The 26,056-nt window shown below is 37.8% G+C and overlaps 1 protein-coding gene across 3 annotated transcripts in view; it reads right to left on the bottom strand.

Moving 5' to 3' along the window:
• LOC118234689 (corticotropin-releasing factor receptor 2) overlaps window positions 1-26,056 on the bottom strand; it is an 80,134-nt gene that overhangs the window by 4,525 nt on the left and 49,553 nt on the right. For all 3 annotated transcript variants that reach the window (XM_035431405.1, XM_035431408.1, XM_035431406.1), the window contains 8 exons: window positions 20,980-21,065; window positions 18,911-19,017; window positions 17,622-17,739; window positions 15,974-16,127; window positions 12,018-12,078; window positions 6,414-6,486; window positions 4,993-5,078; window positions 1,059-1,194 (listed from right to left, as the gene is read on the bottom strand). In XM_035431405.1, coding sequence (XP_035287296.1) covers window positions 1,059-1,194; window positions 4,993-5,078; window positions 6,414-6,486; window positions 12,018-12,078; window positions 15,974-16,127; window positions 17,622-17,739; window positions 18,911-19,017; window positions 20,980-21,065 — 821 coding nt within the window. The remainder of the gene's footprint in view (window positions 1-1,058; window positions 1,195-4,992; window positions 5,079-6,413; window positions 6,487-12,017; window positions 12,079-15,973; window positions 16,128-17,621; window positions 17,740-18,910; window positions 19,018-20,979; window positions 21,066-26,056) is intronic.

The raw sequence follows: 26,056 nt of genomic DNA, 5'->3' as shown, positions 1-26,056 counted from the left end.
AACAAGTTCTCATTACATTTAGAAATAAAATCAACTGGGCATGTTTCATGTGGAGCCAATTTCAACAAATTAAAATTCTCTGTGGAGGACCTGGTTAGGGAAGAGGTTCTATTAATATTTTATATCCTCAGGTCTCATTTTCTCAGTTAAAAAATATGGGCTAATAAAGTGAAAAGATATTAATGTCTGGCTATAATTCTGGATACATCTCACAGTGTGTGAGCGGGAGAAAGAAATGAACTATGAAGTTGAAGGTGGCAATAATGCCTATTTTTAACATGACTCTACATTACAAAGGGATTGCAATGACAATTTAACATGTTTTGAACAAAAACATAATATCGTCAGGTTTTTTTAAAAAAGGTGTTGGAAACATTTTCTTTGCCACATTTTTCCTCAGTTGGTAATCAAGTGACATTGTGCCATTTAAGCCCATTAAAAGGGCACTGGAGCCGACATGCATGTACTCCTCAAATGCACAGTCTACAGGCCAATGGCAGGAAAAGAGTATTTTATTGATGAAAACTCCTGAAAAAGCTTGTGCACAGCTGACAGAGTTTGGAGGGACTAAAGCAGTAACAACCACAGGACACCAGGCTAACTTAAATGCTCACATGCTTTAGCTTTTTTGTCAGAAGACATTGTCTCCACTGGCTGTGTACCTACACTTTAAACTTAAAAAAGTTTATTTATGTGTAAGTACACTTACAAATTTAAGACAAAAATGCAACCAATTTTACACAGGCATGTCTGCACATGGACACTAATACTTTTTTTTTTACCCTTTAAACTAATTTGATTCAGTTAGCCCATAAATAGACCTCAATTCAGCAATGAACATTATTTCTCCTGTTCTGAACACTAATAAACAGTGCGTGTGTTAACTCTAGGCAAGAGTCACATCCTCATATTGGCAGCTAATTTAAAACAAATTGGTGGTTAGGAAACTGTCACTGGAGGCATTTTTAAATTGCTTATGTGAGTAAATTAGTCATTCTGGCATATGAAGCATCACTATGTGTATACACACACAAAATTGTATGTTATCATTATCTCACCTGAAATGACTGCAGAAAAGAATTGAAATAAATAAATACTATTTGGGAGATGTCATCTTCCCCCGGATTGACAAAGAAAAGCATGTAGGTGATTCCCAGCAGGGGTAGCAAAACCAACGTGGCCTTCACAGCTTTTCTGTGGATGGAAGAGAACAATTCTGTCAGACACAATGACTGCAACATACATGTAATTAATCCCTCCCAGCCCCAATATTCGTATTTTTTAAATTGGCAGCTATTCTCTGTTTGCCTCCAAGGGATTGCTTGTGAGCCAGTGACTGTCTGGTGCCCTTTAAATGGCATGCAGTGATGTACTGGAGAAGAGAGGCAAGCCTACTCTGCTTTTCACAAAGCCGCCCACATCCACATTTGAGGCATACCTGCCCCTCTGATAAATTCACCCTGAGTCCACGGTCAGCCTACAAGTCACAAAGCATGCTGCTGGACCGCTAACACAGGTCATTAATAATTCAATACAACTGGAAATCTGTAAAGTTTGCAAGTACAAAGGGGGAACTTTCGATTCAGGTGTAACTAGACTGAGGAACATAGCATTGCTAACCAGACCTGGGTCAAATACATATTTGTTTTGGATTCAAATACTTTACTGATCTTGTTTGGTGTATTGAAACCAATCAAATAAGTGCACGACTGCCTTCTGGTCATATTGGCAGTCTCAATTACACCAGACAAGATCAATAGGGCACAGAAAAGTTTGAATCCAAAACAAATATGTATTTGACCCAGGTCTGTTGCTAACATAACATCTCTACCCTGCAGATACAGAGCCAAGAGTGTCCCACTACTGCAGGTTTCTGGTCATAGTAAACTAAAGATATAACCCAGGCAGTAATTAAGGCCTTTATTAAAGTATTACAGTTCTTCTTTACATGTGTGGATTGTTGAGTTCAACAGTCATTAAAATCATGTCTCCAAACCGTGGAGACAAAGAAATGTGAACACTTGCATGTGTTTGAAAGTTGAAGTCAAGTGCAAATCTTGATTGAATGTAGGCCTGTGTCCAGGCCATAGGGTTTAGCCTACATGCTGACAACAGCTGTGCCACTTGGGAGCTGTCACAACACAATTAATTTTAAGCATTAATGAAAGAATGTAATCTCAGAGATGTTAACCCAATGACACATCAGATCACCTCCTTCCGTTATGAAAACTACTTGCTTTCAGTTTTCCAATATGTTAGCGGTTACCAAAGTTATGCTCGGCTTGAAAGAGATGAAAAAGATATCGTCAAAGCTTCATGGTAAGAAATGTCAGATGGACGCAGAAAAGCTCTAATTATTAATTAAAGTGCCTTATTGTTTCGGATCAACGGGTACAAATGTGCAATGTTTATGTTTTCCCAACTGAGAACTGGAATTCCTTATCATGATCGATACTTTTCGAGGCCTTTCCTTTTAAGAAGTATTGCACGTTCTCCACAAAGCAGTCTACTTACCAGTATTCTCTGCTAATCTGTGATGATTTACATGTACTGTACATTGACAAATGTTGTCAGTAACTCTTAATTCACTGCAATGTTATTCCATTTCTGATAACACAGAAGCTCTATCATTGCAGACTCTCCTATACTGAGCATACCATTGTAAACATGAGAGCTCAGTATTGAGCCAAATCTCCAAAAACCGCAGTGCACTCTGCTCTTCAATTGAAAAAAAGACTATGATTTCTGTTACACAGTAGCACTGTGAGTTTCATCATCCCTGAAATCCACTAAAAAGGATGATTTGAATCTGAAAAGGGTAACATTGTTTAATTGTCTTGTTAAAAGCATGCTTCAATTCAACAGAAAATGCCTGAAAAGTCCAACAACAAAAAAGTTCTGGAGTCTCATCTATAAATTTTGTTGTTTATGAACTTAGACCGTTGGTATACGTATCTTTTCCCAATCTCTTGTCATGTAATATTAGGAAAGCATTACATTTGTAAAAGTAGGAATATGTATTTTTATCAGTTCAGTTTTGATAACTGTGACAGCAATGCTTGAATCACTGAGGAAAAATACAAATGGGACATGTGGCATTAATGCCTATTTGCAATGAATGTTGGTTGTTCCAGACATTTTTCTTTCAGTGTTTTCAGACATTCAATATTAATGTTTCTTAGATTCAATTAAAAAAATGAAATTAAAATGTACATCTGAAACATAAATTATGTTAACAGAAATGCATATACTGATTCTTGGAAAATAATATCAATCAATCAACAAGCCAAGGATATAGAAATATATTTCTCAGTTTTAAGGTTGAATCACTATTGTTTAAATGCACGCCATACCTTTAAACCTATTTTCAAATGTAATGCTACATTTTTTTATTCAGTCCTTGATTTCAAATCACTTCTTGAATGCACAATTTTATAAGACGGGTCTGTTTTTCAATTATAATGCATTCCAGCTGTTGTGCATGAGGCAAAAATCCATATCAGCTCCTAATTATGCATGCAGACATATCCTGCAATGGGGCTGCAGGGTAGCTCACTTAGCAATCTAATGCGTCTCAGAATTATTCCTCCCGCTGCTGACTGCTGTCATTTGCCCAGCGGAAAAAATTACATACTGGAGATTATGAATATACTGTATGGCAAAGTACAACAGAAAGTCTGGTTCTATATGGATTTAGCATCACACCAATACTACTCACAAACAGATATTACTGAGAACACAACATGATGAGCCCTGCAGTGACTACAGTGAACAATAAAAGTAATTTTCTAAATTTAGTGAAAGATACAGAGAGGTAAATCTGTTTCTTCTGCTGCATACATTTCAGGAAAAAAAGTCAATGTGCATGTATTGAATCATGGTCTTAAAGGCTTCAGATGGCGGAATAGAAAACATGACGTGCGAAATCTACAGTAGTAACATTTCCAATTTATCTTTATTTATTGGAAAAGTATGCTAGTATTGAGTGTCTGGCTGTGTTTGCTCAAAGCTATTATTGTTGAGACAGGTCTGGAAAATCAATGGGATATAGACTCAAATTACTTCAAGAATGGGCCACACACATCAATAAATCTTTACCCTATTTTCACAGCCCTTGCCATTGAGACTTGATTCCAATGAGGATTCGTAACAGACTGTAGTGTGGAATACCTCAGGATCAAGAGCATAGCAGTCTTACTAAACTTTCACAGTACTGTTGGAAAATAGTAAGGAGGATATTTTTGCTATGCATACTGGCAGACATGTGACGTAGATTGTTTCTGCGAGAGGTTACTAGCACTGACATGAACAGGCAATGCTAATTAACTGTGGAGAGCATTACAAACTGGGTTCAGAGGCAGCTCTCAAGAATTCATGTGTAATCTACACAAATATGGTCCAAAAATCTGGAAAATCAATGGGATATAGACTCAAATTACTTCAAGAATAGGCCGCACAGATCAATAAATCATTACCCTATTTTCACAGCCCTTGTCATGGAGACTTGATTCCAATGAGGATTCGTGACTGTAGTGTGGCCTACCTCAGGATCAAGAGCATGGCAGTCTTACTAAACTTTCACAGTACTGTTGGAAAATAGTAAGGAGGATATGTTTGCATACTATTCTTTGCGTACTAAAACAGACTAAACAGTAGGCTTAGTAGACAGCACACACTTTGAGGACACAGCAGTTAGGAGGATGATTTTGACACAGCCACACTTTTAGAGCCTGTATAATGCAATGCCACTACACAAATCGATTGCAAATTTCTGATGCTGTTTCTTAAAGAGCACTTTCCTAAAAACCTGGCTGCAATAAAATGGAGCAAATATGCTGAATAAAACTGGATAGCATGAAGTAAACTGAATTGGGAATGCATGCAGTAAAAAAAATAGAGAAATACATTTGCTAATCAGTTAATGGGTGCAACTGAACACTGTACACACCTCCTGAATGCACCTGCTGCTTTGCATTTGAGTGTTGGGCTTACCTATACTGTATTGTTTCTGAGGTGGTTGAGGCTCTCAGTTTGGTCATCAGGATCCTCACGATGTTGAACAGGAAAACAAAATTTATCTAGTGAAAAATTAAGAGAAAGAACAACTTTGTGATAATTGCCACGTGATTGATGTGTGTTTTTAGATGTCGACCAATCCCTGTACATTTGAATGACTGGGAAAATGGCAACTGGCCAATTATAATTTTAAAAGACTGTCTTTGAAAGCAAAGGTTATGATTCAGCCAACATTTCAGAAAAGGACCAAGATCTTGGTGCACACATTCATCTTGCTAAATGTGCCGTTTGTTGCACAGATTAAGATTATTACTATTCAGTTCCTACACTTATTCAGCGAAAATGCCATGGATTCTATGCTCATGATGACTTCAGTGTGCTATGGCACAATTCAATGGCAACAGTCTGGGAGTGAATAAGTGCCACATGCAAGGTTTTTCATTCAAATGCTTGTCGGAAATAGCTTGGTGAGTATTAGCAATCCTTCTCAAGGCCTGTTTGTGAAGAATAAAAGCCGATGAGCATTTTAAATAGTAGACCGAAGCTAAAACCAAGAGTTGATTGCACAAGGTTATTGTGTAGAGCATAAAAAAATATTGCCAAATCTTTAAAAATAGCAAGATTTTAAGTTTATTTAAAAAATATAACAGTATTCAAACTCTGAGCTGAACTGAGCACCTTGCCATGCATACTGGCAGACATGTGACATAGATTGTTTCTGTAACCCAACAACTAGAGGTTACTAGCACTGACATAAACAGCCAATACTAATTAACTGTGGAGAGTATTGCAAACCGGTTTCAGAGGCAGCTCTCAAGAATGCAAGTGTTATCTATACAAATCTGTTCCAAAAATAAATCTTTATTGCTTAAAATCTTTGATTTATCTTTGATTTTCTTTACTTATTATTCACTCAGTGAATTTAGATAATTATTCAGTTCATGCTAAATAAATGCATAGAAATACAATATTGTAAAAATGTTTTTTATTCATATCTAATAATATTAAATCAATACACAAATATTTTATTTAGCTGGCTTTGGAGATAACAGATTTCTTTCCCACTTTAATGCCTGTGTGTGTGCACATGTGCCTGTGTGCATGCCTGCATACCAGAGATCTAGGGTTTTGGCGGCCCTAAACAAGAATGTTGCTGTGGCCACAAAGTGATCCAACATAAACACATGCACCACTTAACCGCTTAATTAAATCCACTTACTTCACTTGTAATGCACCATAAACAATTTATAACAGTAGTTTTGGGGTGAATACTGTACAATGACAGTGTGTCCCGAAAAAAAAACTTGAATAATTATGTGACCCAAGGATGGTTGTGGGTCTAAATGGCTGCATAGATTGTTTAAGGCAGCGGCTGGCTCTGGGGTGTGCATACTTACCAACAGCACAAGAATGACAGGCCCTTGATAAATGTAGTCTATGTACTTCCCAGGTTCTTTTCCAAACCAGCATCTGCAAATGAAATTTAAAAAAGTATTGTGTGCTGACATTTGTCCTATTAAAAGGGCTGAAGTACATTGGGATGGCAGGTATGCCATCCCGCCAAGTTACGCCTTGGCGGGGGCATGCCCCATACCTATACAGCACCGAGAGTTTGGCACTTTTCAGGGTTCCCCACAGAAATAACCACAACAGCCACAGACACTCAGCCCTTAAAAACATTAAATTCTGTACATTTTGACCCCATTTCAACAGACAGATTTCATAAACAACTTCACATGTCCACACATAAATAAAGCCCCAAACTAAGGGGATTTTGCGTTTTCTCCTTCTTCTTCTTCTTCTCTTTCTTCTTCTTATTCTTCTTCTCATTCTTATTTTTCCTGCCGCCTATCCCATTAACAACATGTCTCCCCATTGGACATTTTACCGACATCAGCCAAATCTTCACATACACGACCCAATCAAAAACTTGCATAAACACGCAAAATACCCATACCTTTTTATTCTGAAACATTTCCAGTTTAAACAGGTAATCTGCCTGTGGCCTAGTAGGTAAGGTTACAGTCCTGGGAACATGGGGTTCAAGCCCACCTAGGGACACGTTTCTTTAACCTGCTTTTACCCTCACTAATAATTGTCTACTACTTCTCAATTATTGCTTTTGCACCATATCTACCCGCCGTTCACCGAACGTATACACTGCATTATGACGTACCGTCTGCACATTCAGTTATTAACCAGCTACAATATTGCAAAGCCATATGGATTTAACGGGAGCTCTTCTGTGCTTACTGGCCTGTGTTGTTCTTTAAAACCACGGACAGGTTTGCTAATGATATTTCACGCAGTGCATAGCTATGTCATGGTGCTGCACTAACGAAGTCACAGACTGGTAAACTTTCGGTTGAAGGATTGAATCCCGCCTCGCCCTCAGGCAGATAATTTCCTCTTTTACACTAACGTTTTCTTACGCTTTTATATTTTCTTTACCAAAACTCACTCACGGCCACCCATATGCATTTCATGATGGCAAACGTCTTAAGTACTAGTACAGAACATGACAAAATCACATCAGTGGAATAGATTTCGCACGTTACTTAACCCTCCACTTTAACAACTAATGCTTTATACCGACTGTTATATATACCGTTCGATAAGGAAACTAAGCTCGCTCATGGTCACTTCATTTACTTCGCATTATAGTCTGTGATCATGTCGACCTTCACCTAAATGCCCATTCTGCTAAAAACATATTGTTTCAACTATGTAATTTCATCATTTCATCCTAATTTCTCTCACAATGTTGTTATTTTCTCATATGCAAAGCCTGCTGGGACATATGCGTCTGCTTTTATTCTCCACTATCAAGTTTTCTAGCTTAGCAAAACAGCGAAGAGGATTCTTACCTGCAGATAAGCCTATCAAAATGCCTTATAAACCTTACAAACACTAAAAGTGCATCTCCACGAAATAACAGACAGCAGAGCAGGACAGCAGGGTACACAAGTTGCGACCTAGGGAGCTCTAATTCTACGGGCTTGCTGATTCTTTTCTCAATCAAGGCTCGTTGGATGGCCGTAAAATCCGTGAGTACATACACTGGCCATATTTCACCTGCGTTTCTGATGCATTTACACTTACACCACCGCACCCTTTGTCACAGCCACTGTTTTACATATATAGCAAACCGAAACTGCTAAACGGTACACGCTCATCAGACTGAGGAAATGTTGGGTAGCATTGCTTTGGAATACATCTTATTTAATTTCGGTGAGGCAAGATAGCCTATATTGTTTGTAGTACCGTAACTTGGCGTCATTTTGATATCAATACTTTTAATGGCAGGCCTGGACTGGTCTTGTATGTGTGAGTAACTTGGCATTTGTACATTGAAAACGTGTTTTTTTATGAGATACTAGATTGCAACGCAATAAGAATGTCATGGCAACTGCTCAAGGCTTCACACAGAGATGTCCCAATTCATTTGTAAACCTAGGGCAAGTGAAATCGACTACATATGCTGAATAATATGTACTTCAATGTGGCAGGCATGTCCAATTACTGCATGTGAGAAAAGCTCCTGCTAAGAGCTAAAAGAAAAAATCCTACATACATTTGTCTTTGATAAAAGGAGATAGCATCCATCAGATGTTTTCATGTGAAAAGAGGAATGGTCTTCCATGGGTTCATAGACAAAGTTTAAGGGGTGGGGAGGGGGGGGGGACTCTAGGGGCTGAAAGATTTCACAAGAGTAAACCTTAAATGCTTGCACAAATACAACTATAACGTTACATATTATTATATGCACCACTAATGCAAATCGCCACTAATCACAACTGATTATTGGTAGAAATAAATGAAACCCTGTTGCTACAGCAAGCAACCAGCTACAGTGTACACACCCCATGACACACCCAGATACAAACTTGTGTTTTCTTTATTTTGCAAACCCACAGCCTCTGCCATTTTTTCATCGGATTCATATCGAAAATTGATAGCCTAGACTTTAAAAAAAAAAATAAACTGCTCAAATAAACAAATCTAACAACATGCAGTAAGTAGGCCTATAGCTTTCTTTTTGTGTCGTCTTCTGGTACTGTATATATGGACAATGGGTGGTACTGTGTTGAACAGTGCAGTGTTGAATAGTTGGAAGTGTTGACAGTAGTGAAATTTTGATGTGTTATGTTGTATGGTTCAATGGCTATAAGTCTTTTTGTGTGTGGTGCAGCGCTATGGTTGCAAGTTGATAGACATAGCATATTTTCAACCCAGAATGAGATGAAGCTCTGTGCTCCTCCAGTATAATTCAACCCATGCACTGGCACAAGACAAACTGCACCTATGCGTGGGTTCAATCATGGAAGCCAGAGAATGAAAATAAATCATTGTGAGAAAGCACCGAAAGTATGTTTTCTGGCAAATTGTGTCTTCTGTCAAAGATTGTAATACATATTTGGTTAGAAGTAATATAATACAAATTAAGTTGCGTTTTACCATTGTTTTAGTTATTCAGTTATCTTTTTTTGTTTGATTTTAGCTGTTATTGATCAAATAACATCAGTTATAGCTATAATGATAATGATAATGATATCTCATCAAAAATACTGCTCTGAAGAAATTACATCTTTATGAAGTCAGCAGAAAGTACATTTTCTGACATTTTAGAGCCAAGCAGTCCAACTAAAACCCTGCCAGTGGTCAGTGCTTACCCTCCACATATGTACACAGCTGACAGAGTGCGATTTCAGATCAGATGTCGTGACAGTGATCAGTACTGGAAATAGCCTCCTCTAAGTGTCAACCGTAGCAGGTCTTTCCTTGAGATTTGCCATTTCCCGGTTTCACACCTGGGGGGTCCTCCCCTTTGCCAATCTGCTCAGGAAGCTAACCACATGCCATAAACTACGGGGCTCCGCGGCTGCCCGGCCCTTCACAGATCCTGCCGCCTGGAGCCGATCATCCTCTCCGCCTTTCATTTCCCTCGATAGCCGGCGGCTAACCCCCGTACCCCTAAACCCCACCCTGCGAAGCCTTGAAGCTCGCTCCTGTCAGCCCTGAATCACTGCACAGCGTCATCCCCTTTATCCTCGATGCCATTTTGTGATCCTGCGCACGGGTGAGCCAAAGAAGCGCAGCTGCAAGGAAGGGAGGATTTACTATTTCATCTAGTTAATCCGAGTCTGCTTCTTTGTCTGAAATGAGGGGAACTGGCTGCCAGGAAACTGAGCTTCTTTTATCTTTTAACTCTCATATTGCATTTTCTCAGCCCAATGCTGAGGGCCAAGTATTATTGAGTCAAATGTAATGTTTCGGGAATCTTCAATTATGATCCTATTAAAAGAATGGCACAGTAATATTGAGAATGACTTATATTGTTAACATTTTGTTGGCTAATTCATACAGTAAGTGTTATACAGTATATATCCACCATAACTGTTGTGGATTGCCAAGACAATTTGCGTGGAAGTATGAAAGTACATGTGCAATATACAGCTGTTTATGCTTACATTTAAGAATGGTTGTCATTATCACTTTTCAGTGATTCGTACTCTATAAATGTCCAATAGATGTGGATAGTCTCATGTGCTACTGAGAAATAAGTTGTGGAAATGATTGAGCAATAAATGAGAACATCAGAGAGGAATGTCTGGGCACCTGAGCTCTGTTAAGGCACTATGCACAGTCTGGAGAGTACCGGTGCTTACTGTAGCCAGGACTTCGGCCAATCAGTATCACTTATGCACATTTAAGGGAGGGGCACGTTTCAGTGTGCAGGATAACCCTCACTCCCTAGAAGCTCCCCTGATTGATGAGCCAATTGTGACCTGCCCATGCCAGAGGCACAGTGCTCTACTGTTGCACCTATGTCACCTTCACTGGCAGGCTGCAGTGGGAAAAAAAACCAGGCACCTGTTTCAGGAGTTCTAAGTGGAAGAAGGGTGCTGGGAAGATATCCATTCACCTAGTTAACCAATTAATCCCGTATAGACATTCTTTCTAATCACATGGCTTAAATAAATCCAGATGTTAATTTGGATTTAGTGTTTGCTCTTAGTCCAACTTCCCCCTTAAATCTGTTTAATTCCCTTTCCCATCACAGGCATGGCAAAACCTTTGATCTGTGTTCAATTATTATTATGTCTAATAGCTCTGATATGCATCCTGGTGCCTGCAGTTATCAACTAATTAATTTGGAACTCTCACAAAACTCCCTTCAATTGGGACTTCAAGCCGCAAGGGTGATGTGCAATTACCAAACTCATTTTCTAATATTCTATATTAAAACACAGATGGCACAGCTGTTATCTTTTAAAGGCACTAAATATGCTTTTAAAATCAAGGCTCAACTTGTCTGTTAGTTAAGATTAATACATAGTCTGGATAACTCATGCTCTGTAGAACTGCAACTGCCACATAGGTACTGATTAAAGGAATAATCTTTACATAGTAAAATAAATGTTTGGCAGTTTCATTTGAAAGAACCTAAACATTCTCAATTGAAAAAACCTATAAAATATATAAGTGTAAAAATTGAAGTTAAATTCAATGTGAATGCAATGTGAAGCTATTTTTTCTGTTTGGGTACAAAAGGAAGAGATCATGTGTAATTACTGAATGGCCAGTAATAATATCACAGTGTACACCGCACACTGTAAGACATTCATGTACAATGTAGTACCCTTTAATTACCATTCATTAGTTACTAAATCAGACCTTCACTGTCAAGTAATAAAAATCAAGAAGGGATTTTCTCCACTTTAAGTAATTTTCTTCATTGTGGTCATAAGGACATAAATATGTGCCAAACTGAACCTGCTGGAAGATTCAGGCTTGTGTTTAGCAAACGAAAACACTCTGCAATCGATGAGCACAGAACGCCTCCAGTTTGTGAAATTTCTGAAAGACGTGAGGCCATACCTTTTGTCTTCAGCAAGGGAGTGGTTCCTCTGCACGGAATTACATTAATGCCTCCAGGTACGCTCCAATTATTTTCAAGTATTGATTTTAAATTGATGTGAAACGGGTAACATACTTACTGTTCATTTTCATTGTAAAGCTTGCCTATAGCCCAAGCCACAATTATTGGACATGGAATACCTGCAAGAAAAATAAATAAGCAAATAAATAAATACAGTATATGTAATCATGGGCTTTTGTCAGTGAAAGACAAATCATTATTATTATGAATTTTAGAAATTTGAACAATATATATATATTTCCCTGTTGTTGTTCGTACTGTCACAGAAGTCAAGTCAAGTCAAGTCAAGTCAAGTCAGTTTATTTATAAAGCACATTTAAAAACAACAGAAGTTGACCAACGTCTGAAGCAATACAGAAGCAATACAGCAGCGCCAGTGAGACAGGTCACAACTCAATAAACGTGAGCACAACAGTACAACTATTTTAGAAAAATCAGGAAAGCAGCAATATAATTCAAAGAGCTACAGCATCCCAACTGGACAGCTGGTCTGGTGCTAAATTAAATTGTGGATTGAGATTTAAGAGGTGAGAAAGGTCTCTGACAAAAGCTGAGACTGGAAATCCCCAGACATGCTCACTAAGTGAATTGAGGGGCCACATTTAATGCTATCCATTAGAGTTGATAAAAAAAAGGATTAAGGATTATTTTGATATCCTCGTTATGATGCAATGGCTAGATGTCACACAGGAAATAATGAAGAAGTACTTTTTTATGGAATTAGTTTAGAAATCACAATCATATGTAAAATGCTCACACCACAATAGTAATTCTGTGAAGATTTTGCAAGTGTTAGCCTAGAAGTTGAGTTTCCAAATTATTACAGTTAAAAGTATTTCTCAGAACCAAATATCTCTTGCATATATCATGACAGTTGTAAGGCTTTTAGATAAAGTTTGTATCATGTTTCGGATTAATGCTTGACTTTGAAGGGAAAGGTGAACACAGCTTTGCTGCAATACTTCTCACCTCTAATGTCTTGAGTTAAGCATGTTTACATCTGTTTGATATCATTTTATTTGGGAAGGTAGGAAGTGAGAGATTTATCTTAGATTTGCATGCACATAACAATAATGTCTTGCTTTTAAAACGACGGGAGACGCATGTAACAGCTTTAAAAATATTCATTCCATTGATATGCCATATTTCTATGCCACTGAACTCTCCCCTGTATACAGTATTTGACCTCTCATGTTCAATAAAAAGAATGGAGGTACCTTGCCCTTTGTGGTATGCACTTCCAAATCACACACACAACTGAAACAGGTGGTGGGGCAAAATGCATTTATTCATGTTTTATTTCACCAGGCCAGCATCTACCATGGCAGTATCTGCTTGTGAGGCTTCTCATCTGAAGCATCTACCTTGGCAGAATCTTGCTACTGTCTACTGTAGTGTAGTATCACAATGCTTTCCTTCACAATTAGGAAAAAATTACGATCTGTGTAGCTTAAGAGTTGTTGTGGTTTTTCAGTAATCACACTAAAAAATATTTAAAAAAATTTTTTTTAATTGTATTTTAATAACTAAAATAAATTAACAAAATTAAGAAATAATGTGTAATTACTGAAATGGCTAAGAATTTAACTTAAAGGTAAATCCTTTTCAAAATAAACATCTAAACTTTTTTTAAAAGATCTTTTTCCAGCTTGAAATTCTGATGCCATTTAGTGTAAATGGCATCTGTTAAGGCTTTTTACTAGATGTTGGATCATTGCTGTAGGGGTTTGCTTCCATTCAGCCAGAAGAGCATTAGTGAGGTTGAGCACTGAATGGGTGATTAGGCCTGGCTCGCAGTTGACTTTCCAAATGATCCCAAAGGGGTTGGATGGTGCTAAGGTCAGGGCTCACAAAGCACAGGAAGCACAGAATCATCAAGAATATCATTGCATTAAGATTTGCCTTCACTGGAACTTAAAGAGCCTAGCCCAACCCATGAAAAGCAGCCCTAGACCAAGGGCTGTCCATATACTTTTGGTCATACAGTGTAGTGTTTAACGTGTTGCTGTGACATCCTCGGTCAGTTTAGGAGATGGCAGACACATGAATTGCCACCTGCCAGATCTGCTCACTGCATAGTCAGACAGTTAGGCTGCGCTGAAGGAGTAGGCTTCAGGCATAGCTGGCACAAGCAGACTGCCGGAGCCTTTACGACCAGAGGGGTTGCCTGTGTGTGATGACTCAACGGTCAAAACCCTGCCTCCATGGCTGATGCTACAGCCAGTCTTGTGTTGTCCTGCGGGCCGGAGCCAGTGCAGTCAGGGTTCAATGGAAGACTGTTGGGTGCCTCGAACCACCAAACTGTTTAAGATGGATGAATCACCCAGAAGCCTTGTTATGTCACATTATGTTCTGTGAAAGTTTTAGAATCATGTTAATTTGTCCTTAAAATGTAATTAATCAGGACAATGAGAGAACAGTTTCATTCAGAAGTTAAACTTCAATTTAATAACTTCAATACCGAGGTTCCAACTGATAAAACAGTAAAACTTCTCTTCCTGCAACCTAAGTCATCTTGCTCAAAATATTAAGATATGACCAAACACTGCCAAGTTCTCTTTATCAAGAGAGTTCAGCTCCATATTCTCGGTTATGTGGTACATTTCACTGCATGTTCCTCTGGAGACATTTGCCTACTTTTAATATTTAGTCTGAAGCAACCCTTTTTTTGTAAATATTGGTTTCTCTCCTTCCGAGTGAAGGGAGCCAGTCATGGTTCATATGTAACATGTCTGTGTTACTTTTGCTTTTCTTTAGTTGTTCAAAAAGTGAGGGTAAGTTTCATTAGGGTTTTGGTATGGGTGTTACAAAGTCTAATGGCTAAATTTTATAAGAACTTCCATTAAAATTAATTCAAGCGCAATGGATTTCAAGGGCTGTTTAAGGCCAGTGGCCATTGCATTCCTGTGTTGGATCACCACCCCTGCAGCACTGTTCCACCTAAAACCTGGTCACATTAAGCTTATTCATTGCCTTTGCGGTTGTTCATTTTATACCATGCTGGTGACATCCCAGTTTACACAAGTATGTTAACCAGAAGATATTGATATGACATGAGGCATGTTGAGAACTTTGCATTTCTAATCCATTTGTAATCCACACACCACTCATTTGTAAATAACTGAGGTAATAACGGCAACATCAAAGGAAACAAATTGCTAACAGCACCAGGGAATTACTCGTGCCACATTTCAGTGAACTGTCCTGTAACGTATTGGCTGAATGAATATCCCACCATGTCTATCATGAGTGGTGTCTACACAAGAGTGCTTATATATATTTTTATAAGCAAATCCATTACATCAAGCAGTGTAAATTGGTAGGTGCAGCTCAAATAACAGTGTTACAACACTCTAGTTCTATGGTGTGAGTCATGCCCTAACATAAGTGTTAGTCTTTTGACAGCACTGTTCTTCTGTTCACACTTAAGCTCAGGGTGAGCATATACTGTCATGGTTCTGTGTTTCCGTCTGTCTTTTCTTGTTGGGCCGCCAGATGATCTACGTAATGATCTTACGTAGTCTAGACTTCAATTCGTGGCGAAAGTTCAAGCCATCACAACAATTTACTGATAACATACTGCGGGTAATGGTTGCTAGAATCAATCGGATTGCAGGAAACCAATTTCACCAGCTGTCCACCTTATACTAAATCTGTTTCAGACATGCATCTTTTTGATCAGTGCCAGTGCCTGTTCTTGCATTTTCAGCATTTGCATTCTTAAAATAGAGTGCATAATGGTCATTCCAAATCTGAAGACAAGTTATATTGGTTAATATATTCTGCAGTATTCCTCTTATTTACACTTTCATAATTGTTTTCTGTTACTGTATATTACAAGTATACACTGCAAAATAATTTGTGAAATATTGTCATATATATTAAATTTGATGTTTTTCTTACATGGATTCAAAAATGGATTGAAGAAGTCAAAATATATCATGTGTTACACTTCAGAGGTGAGCCAATTGCAACCAACTGAACCACAAACAGAAATGACGAAGATATACTTACACCACCCAATAAAAAGAAACACCCATTTTCTTAGCTTGTCTGTGGAATATGTCATCACAATGGCAGTGTGAAGATAGCAGCCCTCCACAAACATCCAGAAGAAGTTAGTCACCACAAAATAATTGTATATTGTTGTGATAAGGCGACACCAAGGCTGGAAAAAGGGGAAAGTTATTGCTTTATTTAACTTATATGTAAAAGATCAAATGCAGGACTTTTAATTAATTTCATTAGACATTTTGCAGCTAATGTGCTATTACTATTTTTAGTGGAACTTCCCACGGCATATTCGGGACCTTTTTAAAAATTGTCATAGAAAGACAGTACTATTTATTTTTATAAATAGTACTTTTTTAATTTAATTAAAATATTTTTCATTATCTTTGTTATTTTCAATCAACTAATATTCAATATTTTATCCAGAATTTTGATTAAAGTAAATAAGAAATATCACCAAAATACTGATTCACATCATTTTAAATGAGTATGCAGTTGTGTACTGCTGAATAATTTATTGAAAATAATATTATACTAGTAGCAGACACAAAAACATAAATTGTATGATATCATTGGTGTATTTCAGGTCAGAAGCAAGCTGTCAAGATGCTTGGGGCATGCAATGCTCTTTCAAAAAGCCCTTCAAAAGATGCTATGCTTTCTTGACTTGAGCAAAGCTGACTTGGCAGTGGCTATGCTATATAACAGCAGGCATTAAAGCATCAGGCCGTGGAATTGTCCTAAAACCACGTTGTTAATCGGACAACCTCATGTCTGTTTCGCTTCTGTCCGTGTCTGGAAATACGTTTTTTATAAACTCTAAGAAAAAATTAATCTGTGCCCCTTGCAAATGCCAAATTATTTGAAAGAAGTTACACTTACTGAAGACCAACGAAGCACTTTCCGCCTCATTAAGGGGATTGAAAATATTCCTTTCTCAAAAGACTCAAAAGAAATTTTCTGTCTCATTTTTTGTGAATAAAATTGTAGTTTCTAATAAAACTAAAATGAATGAAATACCCTGCAGACATTTTATATTGTCTTTGTATGACTGATACCTTTCATACATGAATCATTGGTGAGCAATGCAATTAAGGTAACCAAGGAAACCAAACTAATAATGGTCTATGGTACAAGAGCAATGAGAAATGTCAGTGGGAAATTGAAACTGCAAAGCAGCACATACAGCAAATACTTGTCATGGGTATGCAAATTGTGCTTAATGACTATTCATTAAAATGTTTCATCAGGCAATTTGAAAAGAACATACTAGCAGACACTGTTAAAAACTCAAAAGGACAGATTTTAATTTTCTCTGTACTTTCAGGGCATAATCCAAATGCTCGTTTTGTGACTTTCCAATAATTAACTTTGGTTTAATGCATGAATGGTGCCCTTTCCAGGTGACATTTGACCAGCTGCTGTTTCCTCAAGGGAGATGATAATAATTTCAGTAGACTAATGTAGGCCTTGATTTTTAACTAAAACACCTTTGAGGTGGCGAGGAAAGTGCTGCCAGCCGTGAACTGCACTCCCGATGCTCGGATTGCATTTAGCACCGTTACTGACTATTAATTACCATCATCGTCATAGTAATAATAGTGTCAACAAACAAGCTGGAAAAGACAGCAGGAGGAGGAAGATGGCTGACCTCATTGCTCTCGTGAATATTGTGGTCGATCAGCTGAAGCAGGAACCACATGACGTTCCTCAAAATGAAGGTGGTGATCAGGTTCCAGTGAATTATGTTGCGAAGGCATCTGATACTCCTGGAAACAGGAATAATGGGAAACAACAGAATAATTATAAACTGATTGACTGTATATGTATTTATTGTGGGATTCTCCACCGTCATAAACTATGGAATGCAAAAAAAAAAATCACTTCAACTGATTACAATGTGTTCAGTAATTAATTATTTCAGATCTCGCCAGAATCTGTTTTTGAAGACATGATGCATCTGAAGTTTAATATAAGGGGGGGGGGGAATGTTTGAATTCCTATATACTGTGGTACTCAGTAAAAAGTGAACAGTTATTTTCCTGAAACATAAGATTCTGAAAATTAGTGTTCCGTAATAAGCATGACATTGCCTTAGCCGGTAGGAATCATGGCCTGAAAAAAAACCTTTTCTCTGCATGAATGAATTGCATGACTAATGTATAGAATATTGCTTTCACCAAGACCAAAATAAGCTCATCTGAATTAAACGCATATTGTTAAAAGGGTTATGTTGTCTGTTTCGCTCCCTTTGCTTTGAAAATAAATAAACCTAATTAATTTGCATAACACTATTTCTAAATGTAAATGTATCAATAATTAATTTTATCAATAAATTATCTCATACAGTATTCCAAAACCTATTTTTCACTGTTCTTTGCCTTTGTGTCTATTATGTGTCATAGTCCAAGGAAAGGATGCACAATACATGATGTGCACAAAGTTACACTTAACACATTATCTTGTGACAACTGCAGGATTTTCCTTATTGTCTCAGACAATAAACTGGAAATCTGGAAGCTGGAAAGGCTGATTTTCAATATCTGATACAGCCAGCTCCTAACAATATCATATTCTCATGACACAGTTCAGTGTGTACTTAATTTCATTCCCAGAAATCACCAGCAGAAGAGAAGAATGCAGGTTCAGAAAGTAAACTAGTCAGCAGTGTAGCATAATGGGTACTTTTATTTTTTTATTTTATTGTATAGGATTTTACTTTCTAACCACTGCCTCTGATCACCAGGAATAGAAATGTTATCACAAAATTATTTGTTGGAACATTTCTTCTGATTGACTTTGTCAGCAGGTTCACACTTAAGATGTATTTGTCTTTTTGGAGTGCAATGAAAAGAAGGCTATAGAGGTTTAGAAGGCTATAGTGGTTGCAGTTTTTCTATATAAAGTGTCACTAGGAAAAATAAAAACCATTGTACTCACCGCAAACATAAGAAAAGTATGAAGGCAACGACAAGTGCCCCCACAGATATACAGTGACCTAAGTAGTTTATAATCAGGGCAATCTTGTAGTGCATTGGATACTTCCTCTGGAAAAAAAAAGACCAAATTAATTTAATAACAAAGAAGATCACAAATCTTTTAAAAGTCTGCAAAATCTACAGTAACTATTTTAGTAAGCACTGGAAATTGCGCAACTAGCCAGAATCATTCCAGAATGATCGCTCATTGCTATTGACTATTTTTATTTTTAAAATATGATAAAGTATTTGCGTTTGGCAGATGATTTACACAACATTGATCAGTTTAATAAGAATGGCCCAAATTACACAATAAAAGAAATAAGATATCCATAAGAAGGGGTCCAAAACAATACCGAATGCTTACACATTCTGATTATAGGGCACCAAGAAATGAATATGGAAAAACCAGGCACAAGTAGCGAGGCAACCACAAGAAAAAGATCATTTAAATCAGGAAATAGAGGTAATGGCCAATACATCATGCCGTATTACAGTATATCAATTCAATACCAATGGAGAGCAGAATAATTTGGAGTGACATCACAAAATGTATTCATTAGGCATACCGATACCAACAGTACTTGATGTAAAGAAATGATTGCATGATGTTAGGCAGCATACTAAAAAAAAATATTCCTACAACATAATGGGGGAAAAAGATGAAAAGTCTTGTTTGTTTGATTGACTTGCATTTCCCTGTAGTACGACTAAGTGCCTTTCATTGAAACTAGGGATGTGACTTCAAATTATACTATTTAAGGAGCCATCACATAAATGAAAGCAGTTTACTTTTATATGACTATTTGATGTCAAGTTAAGACAACTGTCAGAGGATTCAATCTTTAAATAGCACGTGTGCTATAAATATGCTTTAACCAGCGGCTGCAGTGTGAATTAATTAGGCCACTGAACTCTAATTCCAGTCAAATTTATCCTCAGGTTTTTCTCACCATGACCTTTAACATCGGAAAAATGCATATTAACATATGATAATACAAGTGTGCATATTGTTCATGGGAGCATATTTTTATGGGAGCGCTATTATTCAAACATAAAAAGTATGAACTCAAGGTTGTCGCATTGGCTGTTAAAATGTCCAGCATGCTGCAGTAGCCTTGTTGCAGAGGCGGTTTGTGAAGGACTCTACCGCCTTGGATTTCCCCCTGCAGCCCTCTGGTCATGTGACCTGATTGGCTTTTATGCGCAATTCTAAGAGGACCAAAAAATAAATAAATAAATACATTTTGTGCTGCTTGATCCGCACTAATGTAACTACTCATGACTGGACTTATTACGACCCTGCTCCGTGTGTCATCCCACTCCTGTAGGTTGTGAATTTGAGTATTGACAGATCCAATCCTCAGTTTGTTTATGTCAGAAGCCCCAGGCATTTCATATCTGGAGCCTTACTCTTGTTTAATTGCCTGGAGAGAGCATAGCGCTTTTGACATTGATGAATGTGAAGATTTACTACTGTAATCATGGTGACAGTGCATACCACGCTGTCTCTTTACCCAAAACAGGTACCGACAAATACTAACTAGGACTTTTGGAGAGTCTTTAATGACTATGGTCTATACTGTAACTGTCTTCATAGGCATTTACATTTATATGTGAGAGGTTCTTTTTTTCAATATATATAATGGGTAATTTGATCATTTCAGAGAGAATTGCAGAAAATAATCTTACAAATGATCACTAATTTCAATTTGGTAATTTTTCTTTGGTAATTCAAGCACTTTTCGAAGATTTAAATTATCACTCACATTTAACTGTGCCCCAAGTAAATAACAACTGTTGACTGAATCCAGCCCTTCCAATTTTTTGTATTTATTGAATGAAATAGATGACATTAACATTTAATCAGTACCAAATAGTTTCCCCACGAAACGTGCATAAACTGAAAGTTTCTGCAGCACATAGAATGTTCAAATTTCACTGTGAAGGTTGACAAGCTGTCTATGTAGTTCAAGTTTGTCTCAATAAATTGGACATATAATACATGCCCGGATATACAAACTTGCTCACCTTTTCCTCCAAGATGGGTTCACAGCTAGAGTAGTTACTCTTGAAGGCCCATGTTCCATTATCCATGCATTCCCTGTATGCATTTCCTGCGAAACAAGAGGGAAAAAGAACATTTCATTTTACTACATGATGACATATGTTCAAAAATATTGTTTTATTTTAATATTTGTAAAGACAAAGGTTGGCTTATTCTATAGAGTCGTAGTAGTTCCTGTTCACACAATTAAAATGCCGCACATGCATCTTTAAACTGTCATAGGCGCCTTTGAAAGATCGAGTGAATGCTTTCTGATTCCGCATTTGAAAGTGTGTGTCAAAGAGGTCAATTAATATGAACCTTAGCTCTGCCTGTCACTGCTTATGTTACCACAGATTTGCCATCATATTTACAATAGAAGCATTTTTGTATTAATGGCCTCTTGAGAAAAGTGTGGGCTTACCATGGCCAAATCAAATTTTAGGGAAAAAAATGTAATGGAATTTAAATGTGTTTGCAAATCACACTCATGATCAAAAATAAATAACACCAGCAGTGTTGTCTTAATTTTCCAGAAATAAAGTTCCTTAACAGACTATCTGGGTCAATCGCAGTACACTTAGTTGAAGTTCAAACCTCAGGTATAAAGCTCTAGACCACAGAACTGCATTACAACTGGTACCGATAATGCTTATTCCACAGCTTTTGATAACCATTCCATTTGTAATGCAGTTCTGTTGTCTACAGGTTTATAGCATTTATAGGTTTAAATTCTAGTTAAGCACGATGCAACTGACCCAGAATTATTTTAAATAAAGATGTTTGGTGGGTGCTGGTGTGCGGTAGATTGGAATGTAACCATCATACCGAGAGAAAACAGCATTCAGCATTTCTCTAATTGGCTTTGAGGATTACGGAGAGGAGATGGGGAACCAGCTCTTCTTTTCCACAGCCCCCCTCAACCCTAACCCCCCCCCCCCCCCCATCTCTCTCAAAAACTGCCTTTGCAGAAAGAATGGTCCATGAGCTTCAGCAAAGCAGATTTATTCACTTTCAGCCTGGCTGAAGGCCTATTTGTAGTTCTGCTGGAAAATTAGGTTCACAGTTTGACATTTGAATCTCCTCACAGCCAGGCTCTCTCTGGGAGGAAGACATGCAATTGTAAGAGGAATTTTATGTGTGACTGAGGCCAGATTACATGCATATCACCCAAACCCCTTTATGCACCCACCTTTGAACTGAACATTGTGTTTAGCACTCTCCATTCCAAGAAACATTTGTTAGACCTTACACAGGTTTAACAATCCTCTTTAATGTTCTATTATATAATATAATGGCCAAGTCATATAGGGAATCCATGATTTATTAATAAAATCATATTTTCTGTTGGACCATTTATTTATTGATTGATTGATTGATTGACTGACTGACTGTAGTGCTAACAATTTTGCTTAGAAGTCAAATAAGATTGGAATTATCAACCAGAACATGCATTCAATAACCTGGTCTCACTGCTCAGGAAAAGATCTATTGTTATTGCATTGAATGTCAGTTATATAACAATTAGAATCTTTATAAGCAACACAATTATTTGACCTGCCTAACAACATTCTCAGCGAGGAAGGGAGCCCAGAGATGGTTCTTCAGTCTGATTCAGAAAATAGCCAGTAATTCTGCTGCCTGCAGAATGTGAACAAACAGCCATAAAAGGACAAGTGGCCACACAGGGAGAGAATATGCTTAAATTATATAATATTACCCATCCATCCATTCTGGTCAGGGTCGCGAGGGGGTGCTGGAAACTATCCCAACATGCATTGGGCAAGAGACAGGAATACACCCTGGACAGGTCACCAGTCCATCGCAGGGCACGCACACATCATTTTCTCATGGACTCCTAGGCGCAATTTAGACTCTCCAGTTAGCCTAACCTACACATTTTTAGACTGTGGGAGGAAACCCACGTGGACACGGAAAGAACATGCAAACGCTACGCAGAAAGGCCCAGGCCGGGAACCAAGGACCTTCTTGCTGTGAGGCAACAGTGCTACCCACTGCACCACTGTGCCGGCCTATATTATATTATATTATATTATATTATATTATATTATATTATTGTCATGGTTTTGGGTGGCTTGAGGATTCTGCTCTATTCCTTTCCACCCCTGCTTCTCTAATTAGAGTTCGTCAGCTCGTTTGGGTTAATTGTCCGAACGCATGTGGAATTCACTCTGCCTACAGACCCCTTCCGCGATGATTGGTTCAGAGCTTAGCAGGCGTGTTGATTGCATTAGCTGCAGCACCTGTCTAACGTTACTTAAGGTGTGGGTTCACAAAAAGATGGCGTTTTAGTGTCATCTACACACAAGAGCTGGTACTGGTAACTTTTCAGCGCTTCGTACCTATATATAAAATTCACATCCAAGAATTATGCTCATAGGCGTTAATAATCTCTTGCGTGAAACTTATATAAGGGAGGTATGGTTTAGCACGTCTGTGACTCCTTTAGTCAGGATTGTCACGGGGTAGAGAGTTAGGAGGAAATCAGTTCTGTGAGTTGTGCAGTTATTTCTCTCTCTCTGAGCTATGGAGGTTTTTTTTGAGTGCAGTGCCCAGAGGTTGGGTCTGCATCAGCTCGCTCCGTTGGGCTATTGTTTATTTTATTTTCATTCTGAGTTTTGGAGAACCTATCTTCTCCCCCTTGGTTCGGAGTCCTCCTTTTGAGGTTCCCTTATTTAGTTGGGATATTCCCGTGGAGTAGTAGTCATTTCTGTTCGTTTACCTTTACCCTTCCTCAATCTCGGAAGAGATTTTGTGGCGTGCTCAGCTTTTAGTGAGACGCTTTATTAAGATCCCTGTTCGGTTGCGCTTGGTCTCCGTCCCCCAACCCTTACAATTATATTATAGATAATCAAGTACAGTACTACAGCTTAAACAACGAAGTACCGTAACACAGATGGAGCCGTTTCAGGCTGTCACAAATATTCATGCAATTGCAGCTCAAAATTCAAAACTCAAAATGACCTTTTGAAATATTTTATTTAGACAATCCAGAGCCTACATTTTCTGCTCTGGGAGTTCTGAATCTCTTGTTGGCTCAATGGCCTTCATGAAGATTACACCCTACATTTGACTTATTATGCATTTATATGATTACATATTATATGAAGAAATTCAGTACCTTACTCATGGGTTTATACTGAAGGTACAGTATACGATTCCACCCTGATGTTTAGAGAAGCTCTTGAAACTCCATATTGTTGCCAAAAATTGTCATCAGTAGGAAGTAATGCACACAGGAAACGTTGAATAAATTCAGATCACAGAAACTACTGTGCATATTTAATTATATTTGACAAATTTAAGAAAGCAATCATTTAGTGTATACCGCCAGAAAAAAATGTGTATGTCCTGGTATGCCCATTGTACCCTTTACCCTTTTAGATTACAAATATAGATTGCAAAGGTACAAATGTTATCCAGTGAGTGAACAACTGTACCTGACACATGCCATATCTGTTTATGGAGAAAAGAGTTAGGGCATCATCCTGGAAGCCTTTTCTTTTAGTTTAATTCACATATATCTATGTATTTGCATTGTACATATACTGCAGAGGCAATATCAGACATTATCAGGCTTACCTTGATACATAAAAATGGTTGTTTTGCTAGATCAATTGTTCATCAATTATGAATCAACAATATCTCATGTATATTCAAGTACCTTTTACTGTACAATGCAAAAGGTTGACAAAAAACATTGTGTTGCATCTGAACTTGAGTTGCACCTACCGCTTCCGTATATGGGTCATGTTACTGTGATACTTAATAGCAGGCTGCTGCATTCTCCCTCCTCAACTGATGGGTGATGCTTCAGCAATTTGATCTACATTTGCAACTAGGCATTCTGTTGCTTGTGTGGAAAATATGAAGAATAAGAAGTTGTTCAGTGGCAGTGACACCATCAATCTCGTTTGTTGCTAAGATGAAAGTAAGGATGCAGAATGCATTGACCTATGAAGCTCATAAACACTGAGCCACTGAGGACATGACATTTTCCCATGAAAATAATGTCAGGCACCTTCCCACAATCCAAAACTCCAATTCCTACCTCAAATTAACTGGTTGCTAATTGTTTTTGAGGGAAAGTAAAATAAAATATGATTTACACTATGTAATAAAATGCAATTAGCTACACGACACTCACTTTTTAATGAAATCTTAAAATCCTCCTACTTTTCAATGTTAGCAAGTCTCATCTGGTGCTGAGAAAAGCGTTCTGACCCAAGAAAATTGCTGACATCTGGTTTCAACGATTCACACAAAGGCAAGCAGTGTAGGCTAGTAATGTAAATGGGTCGTATTCTAGCTACAGTCCTCAGGTTAAATTTTGTATATTGATTGGATAATTAATGCAATCTTCACATACACCCAAAGTAACCAAGGCCCCTTTTATCCGTATTGACACACTCACACCAGCTGGTTGTGCTAGTAAGCTACCAGTAACGGTAATCTTTTTTTGTTGTTGATGGAATCATGCAATTATCCAAGCTGGCTGCAGTGAAAGAAGGCGTGGCTAACTAAAGTTAAGCTGCTTCAATGCAAGTCTAAGAGGGGTTTTCTTCTGTTCAACTTATAATTATTTATTTTAATGTGTGCTAGCTTAGCATGTGCAACTTACTGTTTTTGGTGCATTCATTCACCATTGTTACACCATTGGTGTTATCCTGTTAGATTTCAAATGTTCTTGTTTTGCATGGTAATTAGTTGTCTTTTTGCATGAGGCAATACAGAGTCCAAAATCAGGAGTGTGCATAAAGAAAATACAGCTGGTAAATTATTACATTTGGAGAAGTGCGAGAGATCTTATCCCTATTTACATCCTGATAGGCTAGTTTTCCACGATAACTGATAGAATACTGATAGAATTAAAAGATAGCAAGCTCCTTAATTGTTTGGTAATATATGATCAGCCAGCCACACAAGATAAACCTTAAAGCATTTGCTGGGTGTTCTGTTCCTAATAGAGCTTCTTCAAATAAACATACACTGTAGATTTTAGTGTTCTCAACAAGCTTTGCCGTGACTAATATTCTGCAA

This window comes from Anguilla anguilla, chromosome 8 (assembly GCF_013347855.1).
Source record: "Anguilla anguilla isolate fAngAng1 chromosome 8, fAngAng1.pri, whole genome shotgun sequence".
Classification (NCBI taxonomy): domain Eukaryota; kingdom Metazoa; phylum Chordata; class Actinopteri; order Anguilliformes; family Anguillidae; genus Anguilla; species Anguilla anguilla.
This window is presented reverse-complemented; position numbering and strand designations above follow the sequence as displayed.